The 16,562-nt window shown below is 44.5% G+C and overlaps 2 protein-coding genes across 2 annotated transcripts in view; one reads left to right on the top strand and one right to left on the bottom strand.

Moving 5' to 3' along the window:
* The window catches only part of T265_05203 (hypothetical protein), a gene marked incomplete at both ends in the record, with an annotated part of 77,059 nt that overhangs the window by 11,666 nt on the left and 48,831 nt on the right, over window positions 1-16,562 (bottom strand). The window contains one exon of the mRNA XM_009170147.1: window positions 7,322-7,423. Coding sequence (XP_009168411.1) covers window positions 7,322-7,423 — 102 coding nt within the window. The remainder of the gene's footprint in view (window positions 1-7,321; window positions 7,424-16,562) is intronic.
* Window positions 14,874-16,562, top strand: part of T265_05202 (hypothetical protein) — a gene marked incomplete at both ends in the record, with an annotated part of 10,354 nt that continues 8,665 nt past the window's right edge. Inside the window, 2 exons of the mRNA XM_009170146.1 lie at window positions 14,874-15,011; window positions 15,334-15,479. Coding sequence (XP_009168410.1) covers window positions 14,874-15,011; window positions 15,334-15,479 — 284 coding nt within the window. The remainder of the gene's footprint in view (window positions 15,012-15,333; window positions 15,480-16,562) is intronic.

Here is a 16,562-nt window from a genome sequence, read left to right as displayed (position 1 = left end):
TGTTCCAAAAAAACTGCCGGGACGATCGATGCGCGAAACAACTGAATATTGTACACATCCTTGAGTTTCTTTCCAAAATCTTGTGAAGATCATGAGGTCGAGGAAGAAAATAGCTACCTAGCGATTTTTTATTGTAATATGAATCACAGGAGGGACAGTCAGGCAGTCCAGATATTCTATTAAATAGCGTCAGCAATCACAAACAAGAATTACTTGAAGTTGAGAAATTCTAATGAGCGTTTAACGGAGCGGTTATGTAAAATGAAAGTAAGGCATTCGTGTCTGTCGGGGTGTACAGTCGGTGAGCAACAACCACGCCCAATGAACTGTCTGAAAAATGTAGTCACAGTCTGAAACCATGAGTTACGTTCACTCAAACCGAAGACTATTACGCTGGTTAAAAATGCAAAACCGATCGCTTATAGAACGGTACGACAGTCGCACAGACAAACATACACGCGAACTTAGTCCCACCGACTAGCGCAGACGGCCTATGAATAGTTAATGGAGAGCTGACTGGTCAATATTGCTGTCAGTTGATGGGAAGAGGTCAACTCAATGAATGTGGATGAACGGTTATTTTTGTACAGATGCAATGAGAAAAATCATAACACACCACATAAAAATGCAGTCTTGTTGAAAAAAAAACAATGTAGGACGTTTGGGTGACCACATTTTCATTCATCTAACTGACAGGTTGACTGATATGATTAGACACACACCAATGTCAACCAGTGACTGTCGAGTATTAGGGTGTATGGGAATATTAGTGAAAATATGGTCAAGAAAACCAATCGAGAAACTGTTGAACAAGAGCCTGATTGAACATCATGCAAACGAAAAGACAGATGCTGGGGCTGCGAATCGAATTCTGTCGCCTCTGCATAGGCTCAAACGTGTTTGTTTTGTGTCCACGATACCAACGTCAAACCAACTGTGGTCACCACGGTGCCACTGAAAAACATGTGGCTGCTGAGCCATCGCGGTTTATAGCGGTGCATTTCCGTCAGCACTTATAATAACTCGGATGATAGCAGCTCAAGCACGACAAGCTGAATCGAAATCGTTCACCGTTCACGTTGGGTTGAACCATGCCCTGGGTCGTCCAGTGAGTTGGTATCAACAGCTCAGAGGAAGGTAATAAGACATCTCGTGAGATATCTCAGTCGTTGATGTGTTAAACTACTGACCGGAAGGCTCATAGTTCGGAACAAAACCTGGTTCTTTGACCGCCCCCGTCTAGGGTTCGGTAACTTGGCACTATCGACTTTCGAAGCAGTCATGCATCGGTAGAGTGATACAGTTGGATAGATCGATTTTTTGGGAAGGATGTCACCACACTGTGATGACAGTATTCTCTGAAAGGAAAAATTCGATCGTTTCACTCTGATTTGCGTGGTAATCGACTATTCTATAGCCGTAAAATTTCTGCGAATGAAGATGTATCACAATCTTATGAGCCTTTGGCGGGGGATCAGATCAAGGTCTACCGATCAGACGGACTTAGTTTCAGAGCCATCCCTGGCTTTTCGACTACTTTTGTCCTAGATTGGGTGAACTGATCGTATTTCGGACCTCGCTTTTATTTCCAGTAGACTGACAGCTATCCCAGAGCCGAACACTTATTCTTTATAGCATTGCTTCCGCAGGTACCCGCGACCAAAAACGTGTAATCTCGAACTGTTCCCAGTTCTTAATGTCCAGATATCCTGACCGCAGAGGATAACAAAATGGATGATAGGTCGGCATACACGCTGCGTCTTTAGACTGACTTAATGCCCTATAATGCACTCAGCAATTGCAAGACAGCAACTCTTGCACCGTTGAGGAGGCTGAGTTCTTCGATAGCCCGACTGCTAGTGGGCACGGATGACGCAAAGCACTTGAAGGTTTCGATTTGTTTAATCAATTCGCGCAGAAGGATGACCATGTGCATAAGCTGAGTATCCTCTTTGTGCGATTAGCTGCGCTTGGGATAGTCACCTCAATGACAATTATCAAGGCTTCATAGTGAGCAACTTTTGTCACTAAGTTTCTGATCACTTGTCAACAGTACAGTAAGGGAAGACGAAGTTCGATATGACAATAAATCAAGTACAATTGTTAGTCTTCAAAAGCAAGCGTTTAAGTAATTACACGGTTCAGTAAGATCATATTGGGAGTTGAGCAATTCGGTACACTGACGAGTGAAAATGGAAAGGAATATTATAGCACTGTAGGTAAATCCATCTATCAAAGGTAAACAATCGATTTACTCCTGGGCTTTCAATCACCAGTTTGCTTCGGGAGAAAAGGTTATTTGATTAGAGTCTAAATCACACCATGCATGCAAACAACAATAGGTTTGAAGAGTCTTGTGGGCAAGGAAAAATGGGTGTTTCAAGCAAGCCGGGGTAATTTTGTACAGGTGTATAAAAAGATACATGCAGGGAAATAGGTAGCTAGAGTCACTTGAAATGTTTTGAACCACGCCCATCCAGAAACTGCGCCCTTGGCCGGATTTAGAGCGAAACTTAGCACTGCCAACAAAAAGATCATTGTTTAACTGAAAGAACCATGAAGTCCGGGTATGATAGTGAAAATATTACAGTAGTATGTCTCCATTTGGGAGCGAGATATCAGGATACCATCGAAACTGGTCATTCTGAGAGCATGGTCGATAGGAAAGAAGGCACAATCCTCGCTAAAATATACAGGAGCTCTATTACTCCATAGAAAAAACATAGGTGTTTCCATGACTAATGTACTTGAATTCCACCACCGATCCCCATCACTGTGCGATATTCACCTGGGCGATGGAGTGATCAATACAGTGATCAAAATGTTCGCAACACTTTAGCTGTGTTGAACTCTGTTGGGCATATACACAACCGAATGAATCAGGGCGGCTTCCGCCTTGAAAGCACTCGTCTAGAATAAATTTTACTCTGTATCGAATAGTAATAGATTGCCTCAAGTACCAACGACGGTCAAAAGCCTGAACCTCGACGTAGTAGTCAGCTTGGTGGGTTACAACGACCCTCCACACTGACTGGAACTCCGTTCCACAGGGATTTGCAATGCCACAGAAGCCAAGGAGAGCAGCAAGACAGAGAATAACACTCACAACACAACCAACGAATGTGCTGATCAGCTGACAGACTAATGATTCTCAATTGGGAGTCGCTGGCTCATTTTTTTGGAGGCGTGACCTGTGCTTTCGAATGGTTTCAGAAAGGAAAAAAGTCTTACTTGGTTAGGACATCCCGCTCTGCCAAACTAGGGGTAATCGGATAAGAACCTAATTATTGGCTCTAAGTAACAAACTCGATGAGCTTGAAGCTGACGAAATCCATAATGGGAGACCTAAAAAGGACATATGAACGGTTGCGAATACAAAATGACACGACCAAACCACCTAGTAAACGGCGTTCCGCATCAGAGCTATCCACTACTGGACGTCCAATCTTTGATCTGCCGTCTTTCACACTGAACTAGTGCCAGCCAAAGTACTGCGGTTCTCGCTACCTAGTCTTTTATCATCGATGATTAAGAAACAACAGTGAAAATTGGGATAATTATCTCGACAGGGACGTTCGATGGAAAATGTACTGATTACTGACTAGGGGTAAACAAAGACCCTCGAACAAAAATCAGAATCATAGCCACACAGCCATCTGAGAAACGTTTTATTTCCCTCTGCTCCTGTCAATTGAAGTTAGTGCAGTAGGTTGTGCTCTTCAACACATCTATTAAATGCGAAAAAAGCTTACTGAATCTGCTCTCGACAAGTCAAGCGAATAAACAAAAGGGTAGTACGAACATTATTGCTCCCACTAGACCGTCTCAGCTCAGTGATTGTGTAACTCTATTTGAGGCGAGAACGCCATAAAGAGGATGTTATCGCAACGATGGAGCACAAAGGCAGTGAAGTGGAACGACTAAGTCATAGCAACACGTCGTTTGCACCTAACGCGTTACGCACCGCCTGGTCCGAAAGGTGAAGAGGTGGAATACACATACTCAACAGAAACGCGCGAAATTTTAATCCTCTGTTGGAAGTGCTTTGGTCTAAACAAATATTACTCACAAAAAGACCTCGACTGGTGACGTCGAAATACTGGTAGCTCGGATGCGCTAATAGGTTGCTGATCAGGTGTATGTTGGTCTGTTTGCCGAGTTGGGTAATTTGCTTGCAAATATCTTGTCACCACCAATCGTAGGGATAGCATCAATGCGCGGTTGGGTGAGTGGGAACGCCGCAGTAATTAGAGAGCGTTTCCCACCCAGACAACCGCACACTCATGCCCCGGCCAACTGCGAAGCTTGGCAAACAGATAAACAGCCGCCTGATCTGAAACAAGCGTTTCTACTCCTATGAACTTTACCGTACCACAACAAACGACTGTGTGGCTCGCGCACACCCCTCAAATGCCGAATAATCAAGAGCCTATGGATTGACAAAAAGCGCTGGTGGATCACAAAACCCCGGGAAATATAGAAGGATTCTGCAACGGGGAACAATCGCACTGTTCCACATTATCCGATCAATTGGTTTGATGGTGGGTGTTAGTGAAACGATCCCCAGAAAAGATGGGACCTCGATCCATTCACAGGAACGTTAATTTGGACGACGGCCTGAGAACTTTGAAGATTATTCCAGCTGGTCATCATCAACTCCGGAAGTACCAAGTGAACTCCGGTGGGACGTCGACATCAGTCCGCTATGGACAACAAAGTTCATCGCGCAACCTCACCGCTTCACTACAAGCACCTGAACCGGACGGTTTGAACCATGCACTCTTCAAACAAGGCTACGGGTCTGTCGTAGCTAGCCTTCGAAAAAATTCCCACAGAATGGGGCGCCTGAATTGTGATTTCCATATACAAAAAGGGTATAAGAACATTCGGGGCATCAGTCTAGTGGCTTTGGTTTCAGGGTGCTCTCCATTATTACCCTGCGCATGTTGATGCTCATCAGGAGAATGATATTGGCGAGAATCAAGCTTGGTTTCGCCCAGACGGGGCTGACACGCATGTGTCTACAGCGAATTCTCTCCAGAGTTCGCCACATCCACTAGTGTCAGGTGTCTGTTGCCCTTCAACCCCGTGATCCATACGCTGACTGAATCCTCTTCACTTACATCTAACACCTCGGGTATCCAAATAATCGCTCACAGACATCGAGTACGCCGACAACATTACTTTTCTTGGATCAGACCCATTACAGACGCAAACTTTATCAAATAACCTAAATAATTCCGATGAATAGTTCGGTATCCAATTCGAACCTATAAAGTGTAAATTGTTGCTGCAAGACTGGTTGGGATCAAAAGCAAACATGGTTGCAGGTTAAGCAAGCGATGTAGTAGATAAGTCCGTTTACCTAAGTAGCTGCATAGGTCCCGGCGGTCTGGTGAAAGACGGAATCACTTCCTGAAATAGGAAGGCCAAGGCAGCGTTTGCAAACCTCCAACATTTGTGGCACAAATGAGACGTCTGCTCGACTGTTAAGGGTGGAGTGTACAGTGTCGCGGCCCGATCGGTTCTACTTTATGGATCCGAGAGGTGACTACTGCCTGTGAAAGACCTTCCAAAGCTCTGTTTGTTTGACCATATGTGCTACTGAAAGCATTGCGAGTCTGTTGGGAACACTATATCACCAATACCGGAGTACTCCATATGGTTGTGCCATGCACTTCGTGTGACAGAGGACTATTTGTCTCGTAAAAGCCCTTTTTGCCAAGCCTTGTACCGGATGGAGACTGCCCAGGAGCAGTCAGTGATTTGGCAACGAAGCACGAAAGACCGGTCAACTCGGTCGCCTTGGTAAATGCTGTCTCCCCGGATGGGGACCGCGGAACAAGACAAAACAACGGCTAGTGACCCTGACAGATATGGTCGTCACGCATTCTTGCATCGAAGCTATCGCCCTCACTGCAGAGCTCTTAATCCCCGCTAAAGCGGACAAACAGGACTAATCGACGCCAGTGAACTGATTAGGCTATCGCCTCCAACATGTGGCTCTGTTTCGACTATTCTCCTTATCCTCGATGAACGAAGTTGTAGCAGCTGGAACCTGCACGGTTCATGAGCTGAATTGACCGTTCACACATTATTTTCAGCAGACTGCTGAAAAAAGGACTACATTAGTATCGAGCGATTGACTCGGCTTTTACCAGTATCCAGCAACTCCGTTTTTACTTCTCCTCAATTTCACTGAGACCCAAACGTCTTCTCAAGACAATACCTGATATTTCTCAGCATTCAGATATGGTCAACCGCATCTCGAAACATCCTCTGGGCAGCAGCATTGTGCATCAACACCCGCTTATAAAAATGTCGTAGTTCTCACCTGATGACATCAGATCCATCGTACATAGACAAAATTTTAGAACTAGCATGTGCTTTGGTCTCCACCATAACAACTTCCAGCCCTTCCTCTTTGCTCCCTGGGTCACTAGATGCTTAACTGTGTATACACACGTACGTCTCTGCATCCCGAGTAAAACAGTTGCCCTGGAAAATTCACCACCAACGGCAAATAAAAAACATTCCTTGTTTTGTCTAAGCTATTACGACTAGTTTCACGTTAAACTCCAGATCCCATTGGCTCTTCGCCTGCACTACAAACTATGGACCTGGCAGGGACAAGTGGATCGACGGTAGTGTTGCTGCCAAAGCGTGCATGAACTCGACGAAGTTCGCAGGATCTGTATTCTTCACCGTAACCAGCTACGCCGGAAGATTTAACTCAGTCGACAGAGCAAGGTTTGGGAAAATTCGAGCTTTCTGGTGCAGATACTTCAGACTGAGGAAGCGATTTGATTTTCCACTGATGCCAACAGGGGCCCACGAGAATGCAGACCACGCCATGCTACTGGCGTCCAAGACCAGTTTAGACTGACTTTCAAAATTACAATACGATCGAAATCGAACGTAGATTACGTAAAACGCAGGTTATGCGCAAACACGCGGCTCAAATTGCATGAACCATCTAATCGACTTCGAGCGCTCCCAAATTCATGTGTATGCTTGACTCCGTTCTTCAGTTTCGGAGGGATTGTGCCTTGCTACAAGCCGGTCCTATCGCCTGGAAAGTTTACCCCAAAACAGAATACGACAGTCAAAAAAAGTGGATCGAAACGGAGCGTTCTCTGATGTAAGCATTTTGCTCTAAAGGGTAATTATAGTGGATGAAACTCTAACAGACTGGTGGAGACATGTCAATAGGTCACGAGAAAGACATCCTACACCATAAACCACAAAACAGCCGACTTAACGAGCCGCTTTTCGAATCAGAACACTTAAACACCCGTGTAAACAACGAGCACGAACCTACCGTTTTTGAGAAGGAAATGCAGCAAATTCCGCGGCCAAATTCACCTACTCCGAGAATACGTAGCGTACGTAGATCAACCGAACTCCAGATGCGAACATGAGGCTTTTGGATGGACGAACAGAAGAAGGAAACGAGAGCAAGTGTTATGATACTTCTATGACTTTTGAATCAAAAAAGAGTGTGAAGTACTTACCAGTAATTTGTGGGCGAAGTGCATAATCTAATGGTTTGTGAACGCAGCAAAAAAACAGAAAATCGGGTTGCTTGTCGAACCATGGTATTTCCGGTGGACATACCTCGATCTGCATTTCTGGTCAATTTATACGAAATCCAAGTGAATGAAAACTAAAGCTAGCCGGCGGCTTTGACGAGAGCAATTTTCGGGAAATGGATCACTTTAATGACAAATAAAAACACAGTAAAGAGAAATACACTCATTTGCAAATCAATTTGGTTTTCACAAGCGACTCAACTGAATCTCTCGTTTATGATATTCTACAACTGAATGTGCTGCACAAAGGTGATGAGCCCCAAGAAGGGCGAAACCGGTCGTGGGCTGTCGAAGAGTTTTCAGCAACCTTGTGAGTAGTTTCCTTTATGAAAAAACATTACATTACCTGACGCACCTAGTAGAGTTCGGTTCAGTAGCAAACCTGTTTTGCGAATGATAGCTCACTCGCTTTCTGGATCGTAGAAGGCAAGAAAGCCCATTTGGGAGTTGGTATTCGGCGTTCATTTTTTCCACGAATGGTGAACCGAAAATACGCAGGCATTTTAGAGGAAGGTTAGCCAAATTTTCGTGAAAATATGCGCGTGTGTAAGCAAGCAGCTGCGCATCCGACGAAAGGAAATAAGTTCATTGGGATAACGCCAAATAGGTAAAAATTGAGCCATTACAATCTAAACGGCTGGAGCGAATCGAACAGGCGTTTACTGCATTCACTTGCAATCAATTGACCTGAAATCACTGGTATACGGCTGCACAACGCTCCATTGTGCCGGAGCTATGCAGGGCTATTATCGACAAACTAGTAAAGCGAAAAATGAGTTGCTCTGACGTGCTTGTGCCAGTGCAATGTATCTGAAACTTGCGGTCTCATAAGTCGGTAAGGCTGTTCCAGTGTGATTTAAGTGGGAAACACGACACATTCATATATTTGTTCATATTCGTATGCATCAGGGTCAATGGTCGACTTCTTCGATGTCCCCGAGGCTTCATGCCACACGATCGAATCCGGTTTAAGACTGACTATCGACGCTGAATCAGCTATTGTTCTTCCTTATAGTAGGCCAGCTAGGAATGATTGAGCCAAAGCAGACAGGCCCTGGGTCAAAACAACTAAGGTTCGCAACGTTACCTAAGACGGGGAACGCCAACTTGAACAATGAAACCTGGGAGCTTTTAAAGTCGGGAAGGGTACATACCAACGTCGATGTTATGTGTTTTCGGGGACAAATCAGAAAACATGCCAGTAACATGGTCTGGACCGTAAGGAAAGACAACGAATATTACCGCGCAAAAGTGAACACCAGTGAGAGATCGGGGCTTAAAATTACAAGGTGTTTCAGAGCGGGTAGTACACGTTCAAAGGAGACAGTCCTGATATTCTGAGGCAAACAGTAACTAAATGGCTGGCAAACTGATTATGTGAAGTCCATCACCAGGGTCAGTACGGAAATCAACTGTCGAACGATGGACGTTTGATCCATGGTCAATATGTAATTCCTCTAGGGTTTTCATTTCGAGAAACTTCATCTACGAAGGAACTAACTGTGCTGACATCAGGACAATGAAAGATCAAACAATGATGGCACACTGAAATGAGGCTAGTGTACCTGACGCTGCCAATAATAAACGGTTTAGTTGTAACAAACACCCTTTCGGTGCATAGCTGCCATACCACCCGAATGAAGCACGAGGACTGAGCTAGCGCCGGGTTGCCCAGACCTAGACAGGAACAGTCGAAGTGCTGAGGTTGGGTTCGAACTACAGACTTCCCGGTTAGTGAATTACCGTCTTAACCACTGAGCTAACTCGGACTCACATTTAATGATGGAGGAACAACAACAAGGACAGAACTAGTGTGCATAGATAACTAGAAACACTGAAAGTTTCAGCCGAAATTAATCTTGGGAGTGGAGCCATTCTGTTCTGAAAGAAAGGACGTACTGGAATTTTCACTTGGGGTCATCCACGAACTCGCCAATTGAAGAACCAATCGGCATGTGTGACCACGTGATGTGTCCCGCGATTGAAGAATAAGTAGCGCTGTATTCTGTCTACGTGCTAGTTAATCACATTGTTGATAAAGCAATCGTGGACAAACGGTTGATTGCTCAAACTACTAGTTGGAAAGTCGCTGGTTCAAGACTCTTTGGAATTTCCAATCAGGACAAAACAGCTGTACACTGCTCCCCGGCTTCTCAGCATAGATTGGCTTCACTGACAGGATGAAATCTCTATTGGAATTTCCAAATCGCCTCAGTTTATGGACATTGTGCGAGTTAAGCCTATTTTGAAGACGCACACTTTTCGCGGCGTGCTAGGAACGAACCCCACATTAGCCAGCGGGCGGTGGCCGGATATCGAAGCCTAGCGGATCGTTTACCATGTCTATCAAAATAGGTTATTTTATTTTTCATATTCTCCTGACGAAACCTCTGCAAAGGCTTACTCGCTCAGGCATTCAGTATTCAGTTGTTATGGATAATCTGTTTCCACCCACAAAGACACTCTTTTCTAATCCATCATTCTCCTGAACAATTAAGTTTGCTTCTCGCGATTACGTCTAATGAAACAAGCTAAGTAAATACATCGCATCCCATAAATGCAACAGATTCTTCAGACGCTGAATACCAGTCTATTGTGATACAGCCGACACGAACAGGTAACGTTAAAGGATGGTGAACAATGGCCCGTCCAAGGAACTTATCATACACCACCGAAATGGGTTATCTTGCACATGAAATACAAAAAATCCAGGTTTCTTCTGTGGTTTGATTTTTTACCAGCCGCTGAGTACCACATTTAGTCGTCATCATTCAGCTGTAGCACTCTTTCTGTGCTTAACTGTCATGCCACCAGAAGGAAGCACGAGGGATGGGAGGCTGCCAGATTGCCCAAGTATAGACAGGAAAAGTCGAGAGTCAGTGGTCGGGTTCAAAACACGGACCTTCCGGTCAGTAAATTCGCGCTCTAACTACTGAGCTACCTCGTCCCGCCACGTTTAGTAATTGTTTTCACTTAAAAGGGTGGTGTTAAATCGCTTGGCTTCCGGAAACTACTTGCTGTATAAAATATTTGGCTCTCGTCGCAGAGTCAACTAAATCAACCATGGAACTGAGCGTTGCACAATTTACTTTTCAATGTGACTAAATTCGTGTCACACAACACTACTAAAATAATGCAAATTCCTGTGACACAGATCCTTAAAAGTCGGACTATCGTTTGACCCCCGGGGAAGCTGAAAAGAGGTCACTTTATTGCACTAATACTCTGCAACGTGTGGAAAACACGGGGATGAGATAGTCCCAACCTTGTAGAGCTAAGACGCCGATCAAAATAAAAACCTAATGCTTAACAGCCTCTGAATTGGTTAAAGGAGTAGGTACTCTCCCGTCTGCTTCCGGTGTTGCCCGAGTAAACCATTTGCGTGTAGCAAAGTATTCCCAAAAGTGCAATGGGCCCTGTTCTGGTAAATTATCCTTCAGTCGTCGAACACAGTTTAATTATATTCTAATACAGAAGTGAGCTGCTTCTGTAAAACAGTTGACTGCGACCAGCCACCCCAAGAACAAGTATCGTTGCTATTTAATAAACCAAACCAACAGGCCGTGCACTACTCACTTTACTCAATGGCGACTGATCCTGGAGAGGGATGGGTCGGTTTTAGAAGTACCTCATGTACGCTGCATATCGCTAGACATTGTCCCCATAGCAACGAACAGTACGCGGATGCAAAGACTGTAATCAAGATTATTAATTAATAGGGTCTAATGTCAGTAACCTCGGTAATCATGGCACGCAACTTGACCATTTTGCAAAGGTCTGCAAGTCACTAGCCGCATTATTGTCATGCTAAAAGTACAGTTTCTGTTGGTCTAACAGTCTGAAAAGCTCGTCGCCTGTCAAACACGGATGTCCACGGGAAACGGCCACGTACTAGGGTCTGAAGAGAACTGACGAGAAAAAATAATTGCCGCTCGCTTGACGGGAACAGTAATATGTCCAGTCAATGTTAACAGAACCAGCAAACTGACCGAAGATAATTCGCGCGGTGCGGCTGTGGGCAACTGTAGACTGGAAACGGTACGATGGCTTAAATTGAATTGTAAGGATATTGAACAAACCTCCAAATGGCCTTAGAGGATTATGAATGCATTTCTTCGCTCAAGCACCACGGAACTGTACACATATGAACTCTCACACGGATTGTCCGAAGATGGCGGTGAATTACCCAATCGACGCTTAATCGAGCAACTTACCTCTATTTTTGAAAAAAGAAGCTTGTCCAGGACAACTAGAGGGAATCAGTAATAACGTCCGTTTTCAAAAAAAGGCCACTTGTCGCTCGTCGTATCATGGTGCCTCCGGAGCAGCAAAGAGAGATTTTGGCAGAATCTTCATTCTCCGTCACCAGCAAGAACAACGCCATACGTATAGTTCAGCATTCCTGAACTTCAAAGGAACCTTCGACTGTTTTGACCGGTTCATTCTCCTTGACGCGCTTGTTCACCAGACGGCACCCCAGAGGATTGTCAATATGATACATTCTTGTATTCTTAGGCTTCCGAACACGTGATACTATATGGGAGCGCTCCAAAAGCTTTCCTATGCAAAGTGGTGTTAGACCAGGATGCACGCTATCTTCATTTCTATTCAGTGTTTTGATCAACGAGATAATGGGACGGACTTTAGGATAACTTAAATATCTTCAAAGTCCTGATAACAAAAACCATGTCAATCTGGAATATTGGGGTGACAGAACTCGCTTCCTCGAAGAGCAGAAAGCACAAGTAATTTTGAATGGGCTGATCAGTCATTCCATCCTTTGGTATGCACTTTGCACCCAAAAAGTGTAAGGTCATGCTCCTGGATACGTCAATTATACTCCAAGAGGGAGCACATGAAGTTGCAGGGCGTTTTACGTATTTTAGAAGTTACACTTGTCCTGACTGGAGTGTGGCAGATGAGGTCAATGTACCAACCTTGGGGGCGCGACTCAGGTTTACTAACTGAAATATTTATGGCGGCAAAGCGATATACTTCTGAATTGTATGGGGTTACTTTACGGACCGTTTTGTCATATATATATATATATATATATATATATATATATATCACCTCTGTTAGCATTTCAAGGCTGCGAAACCTGCTGACTATTCATCTACTCCGGATAGGCCGGATGAAATACCCAAATGGAACTTATCATACACCACCGAAATGGGTTATCTTGCACATGAAATACAAAAAATCCAGGTTTCTTCTGTGGTTTGATTTTTTACCAGCCGCTGAGTACCACATTTAGTCGTCATCATTCAGCTGTAGCACTCTTTCTGTGCTTAACTGTCATGCCACCAGAAGGAAGCACGAGGGATGGGAGGCTGCCAGATTGCCCAAGTATAGACAGGAAAAGTCGAGAGTCAGTGGTCGGGTTCAAAACACGGACCTTCCGGTCAGTAAATTCGCGCTCTAACTACTGAGCTACCTCGTCCCGCCACGTTTAGTAATTGTTTTCACTTAAAAGGGTGGTGTTAAATCGCTTGGCTTCCGGAAACTACTTGCTGTATAAAATATTTGGCTCTCGTCGCAGAGTCAACTAAATCAACCATGGAACTGAGCGTTGCACAATTTACTTTTCAATGTGACTAAATTCGTGTCACACAACACTACTAAAATAATGCAAATTCCTGTGACACAGATCCTTAAAAGTCGGACTATCGTTTGACCCCCGGGGAAGCTGAAAAGAGGTCACTTTATTGCACTAATACTCTGCAACGTGTGGAAAACACGGGGATGAGATAGTCCCAACCTTGTAGAGCTAAGACGCCGATCAAAATAAAAACCTAATGCTTAACAGCCTCTGAATTGGTTAAAGGAGTAGGTACTCTCCCGTCTGCTTCCGGTGTTGCCCGAGTAAACCATTTGCGTGTAGCAAAGTATTCCCAAAAGTGCAATGGGCCCTGTTCTGGTAAATTATCCTTCAGTCGTCGAACACAGTTTAATTATATTCTAATACAGAAGTGAGCTGCTTCTGTAAAACAGTTGACTGCGACCAGCCACCCCAAGAACAAGTATCGTTGCTATTTAATAAACCAAACCAACAGGCCGTGCACTACTCACTTTACTCAATGGCGACTGATCCTGGAGAGGGATGGGTCGGTTTTAGAAGTACCTCATGTACGCTGCATATCGCTAGACATTGTCCCCATAGCAACGAACAGTACGCGGATGCAAAGACTGTAATCAAGATTATTAATTAATAGGGTCTAATGTCAGTAACCTCGGTAATCATGGCACGCAACTTGACCATTTTGCAAAGGTCTGCAAGTCACTAGCCGCATTATTGTCATGCTAAAAGTACAGTTTCTGTTGGTCTAACAGTCTGAAAAGCTCGTCGCCTGTCAAACACGGATGTCCACGGGAAACGGCCACGTACTAGGGTCTGAAGAGAACTGACGAGAAAAAATAATTGCCGCTCGCTTGACGGGAACAGTAATATGTCCAGTCAATGTTAACAGAACCAGCAAACTGACCGAAGATAATTCGCGCGGTGCGGCTGTGGGCAACTGTAGACTGGAAACGGTACGATGGCTTAAATTGAATTGTAAGGATATTGAACAAACCTCCAAATGGCCTTAGAGGATTATGAATGCATTTCTTCGCTCAAGCACCACGGAACTGTACACATATGAACTCTCACACGGATTGTCCGAAGATGGCGGTGAATTACCCAATCGACGCTTAATCGAGCAACTTACCTCTATTTTTGAAAAAAGAAGCTTGTCCAGGACAACTAGAGGGAATCAGTAATAACGTCCGTTTTCAAAAAAAGGCCACTTGTCGCTCGTCGTATCATGGTGCCTCCGGAGCAGCAAAGAGAGATTTTGGCAGAATCTTCATTCTCCGTCACCAGCAAGAACAACGCCATACGTATAGTTCAGCATTCCTGAACTTCAAAGGAACCTTCGACTGTTTTGACCGGTTCATTCTCCTTGACGCGCTTGTTCACCAGACGGCACCCCAGAGGATTGTCAATATGATACATTCTTGTATTCTTAGGCTTCCGAACACGTGATACTATATGGGAGCGCTCCAAAAGCTTTCCTATGCAAAGTGGTGTTAGACCAGGATGCACGCTATCTTCATTTCTATTCAGTGTTTTGATCAACGAGATAATGGGACGGACTTTAGGATAACTTAAATATCTTCAAAGTCCTGATAACAAAAACCATGTCAATCTGGAATATTGGGGTGACAGAACTCGCTTCCTCGAAGAGCAGAAAGCACAAGTAATTTTGAATGGGCTGATCAGTCATTCCATCCTTTGGTATGCACTTTGCACCCAAAAAGTGTAAGGTCATGCTCCTGGATACGTCAATTATACTCCAAGAGGGAGCACATGAAGTTGCAGGGCGTTTTACGTATTTTAGAAGTTACACTTGTCCTGACTGGAGTGTGGCAGATGAGGTCAATGTACCAACCTTGGGGGCGCGACTCAGGTTTACTAACTGAAATATTTATGGCGGCAAAGCGATATACTTCTGAATTGTATGGGGTTACTTTACGGACCGTTTTGTTGTATGAAGGTGAGACGTGGCCTCTGTAAGCGGTCAAACTGAGAAGTCTTCAGGACTAACGTTGTCTAAGAGTCATAACCTGTGTAGACTGGTGCCGGTGAATCCACCAAATAATTAGGAAACCAGTGTTCGGTTGCGCAACAGAAAATTCAGTCAAAGGATGTGTGCAGCACCATAAGTGAGGTGGTTCGGTAATGTATCATCGTTTGCAGACGAGTGCTGTTTCCCGTGCCCAATTCAGAGTGCCGCAAACAGAGAGGTGGTCAACCTTTGACCTGAAAAGGGGAAATGAAATCAGTGCGACCAGCCTTCCAGGATGGAGTCCTGGTGATCTTATCAGTGCATGGTTGATGACGTTGTAAGATATGGCTGCTAATGGATGTCAGTGTCCGTTGACAACTATCATCTCCATGTGGATATTAGCCATAGATTGATTGTTCTGTTCGCCTTTATTTTGAGCATCCAGATCCACAGAAAAACATAAGTACAGTATGGAGTAAAAGTTGAAAGGTGGTGTAGTTGGATATGGCTGGATATCGGGACTGACGTAGCAAATGTTATTGAAACAAGCCAAGTATAAGGGGATCGCTAAATGAACGAAGTATTTGTCATTTGTCTGATGAAAAGAGAGCTTACGAACCAAGGCCTCGTAGGTGTTACGCCCTTCAGTTGGCTAGCTAGATGTAGTCTCTTGGTCTGAAGATTTGCCGCAACTAGTTTCCCAATTTAGGGCACTCCAACAATCTTACAATGATAACTGCTGGTCTTCTACCTTACACTTCTCGACTGCAGATTTTAACGGTCCCCCTGTCAAATTGTGATAGCCTGGTTGTGTTCTGGCCATCAGACAAGCATGAGTTATACCAATAAAACCATCTCCCTTCAAATCAAAAGTCGCCCGATGACGCTGGACCGCACACCTTATCTGCTACACGCAGCGGGACGGACAAATGAAACTCCGCTGCTGTCAGAACATTTGAACTTCTGTCATCCGTACCAATTACATTCTCTCCCCTCCATCGAAAGTGTATTTTTAGGGTTTCCATTCGCTTTTTCCGATGTTGGCCCACTTGTTTCACTACCCCTTTTCCGTTTTTATGCATACTTTCGCGTCCGCCCATACAATCAGGCGTACAGACACACAAGCAAGCGTGAACCGGCATGCTCAATTTGTGAATTCCATCCGCTTGATGATCGTTCAATTTTGAACTCCACTGTCAATCGACCGTAGTTCAGCGGTACTTGAGAGATTGTAGCCTGTTGCACGGAGGCTTAGTTGCCAGGTGGGTGAAGTAGACCCTATCGTGGTAAACTGGCATAATTTTCATTTGGTTTGACCTTGGGTCGTCCATGCAGTTCTGCATGAAAATAAATCACTAATAACCACCGATAGTGTAATGCTCTCAAAGCTGACGACAAGGATGGGAATGGCGTATATATA

The sequence above is a fragment of the Opisthorchis viverrini genome (assembly GCF_000715545.1).
Source record: "Opisthorchis viverrini unplaced genomic scaffold opera_v5_94, whole genome shotgun sequence".
NCBI classification, from domain to species: domain Eukaryota; kingdom Metazoa; phylum Platyhelminthes; class Trematoda; order Opisthorchiida; family Opisthorchiidae; genus Opisthorchis; species Opisthorchis viverrini.
This window is presented reverse-complemented; position numbering and strand designations above follow the sequence as displayed.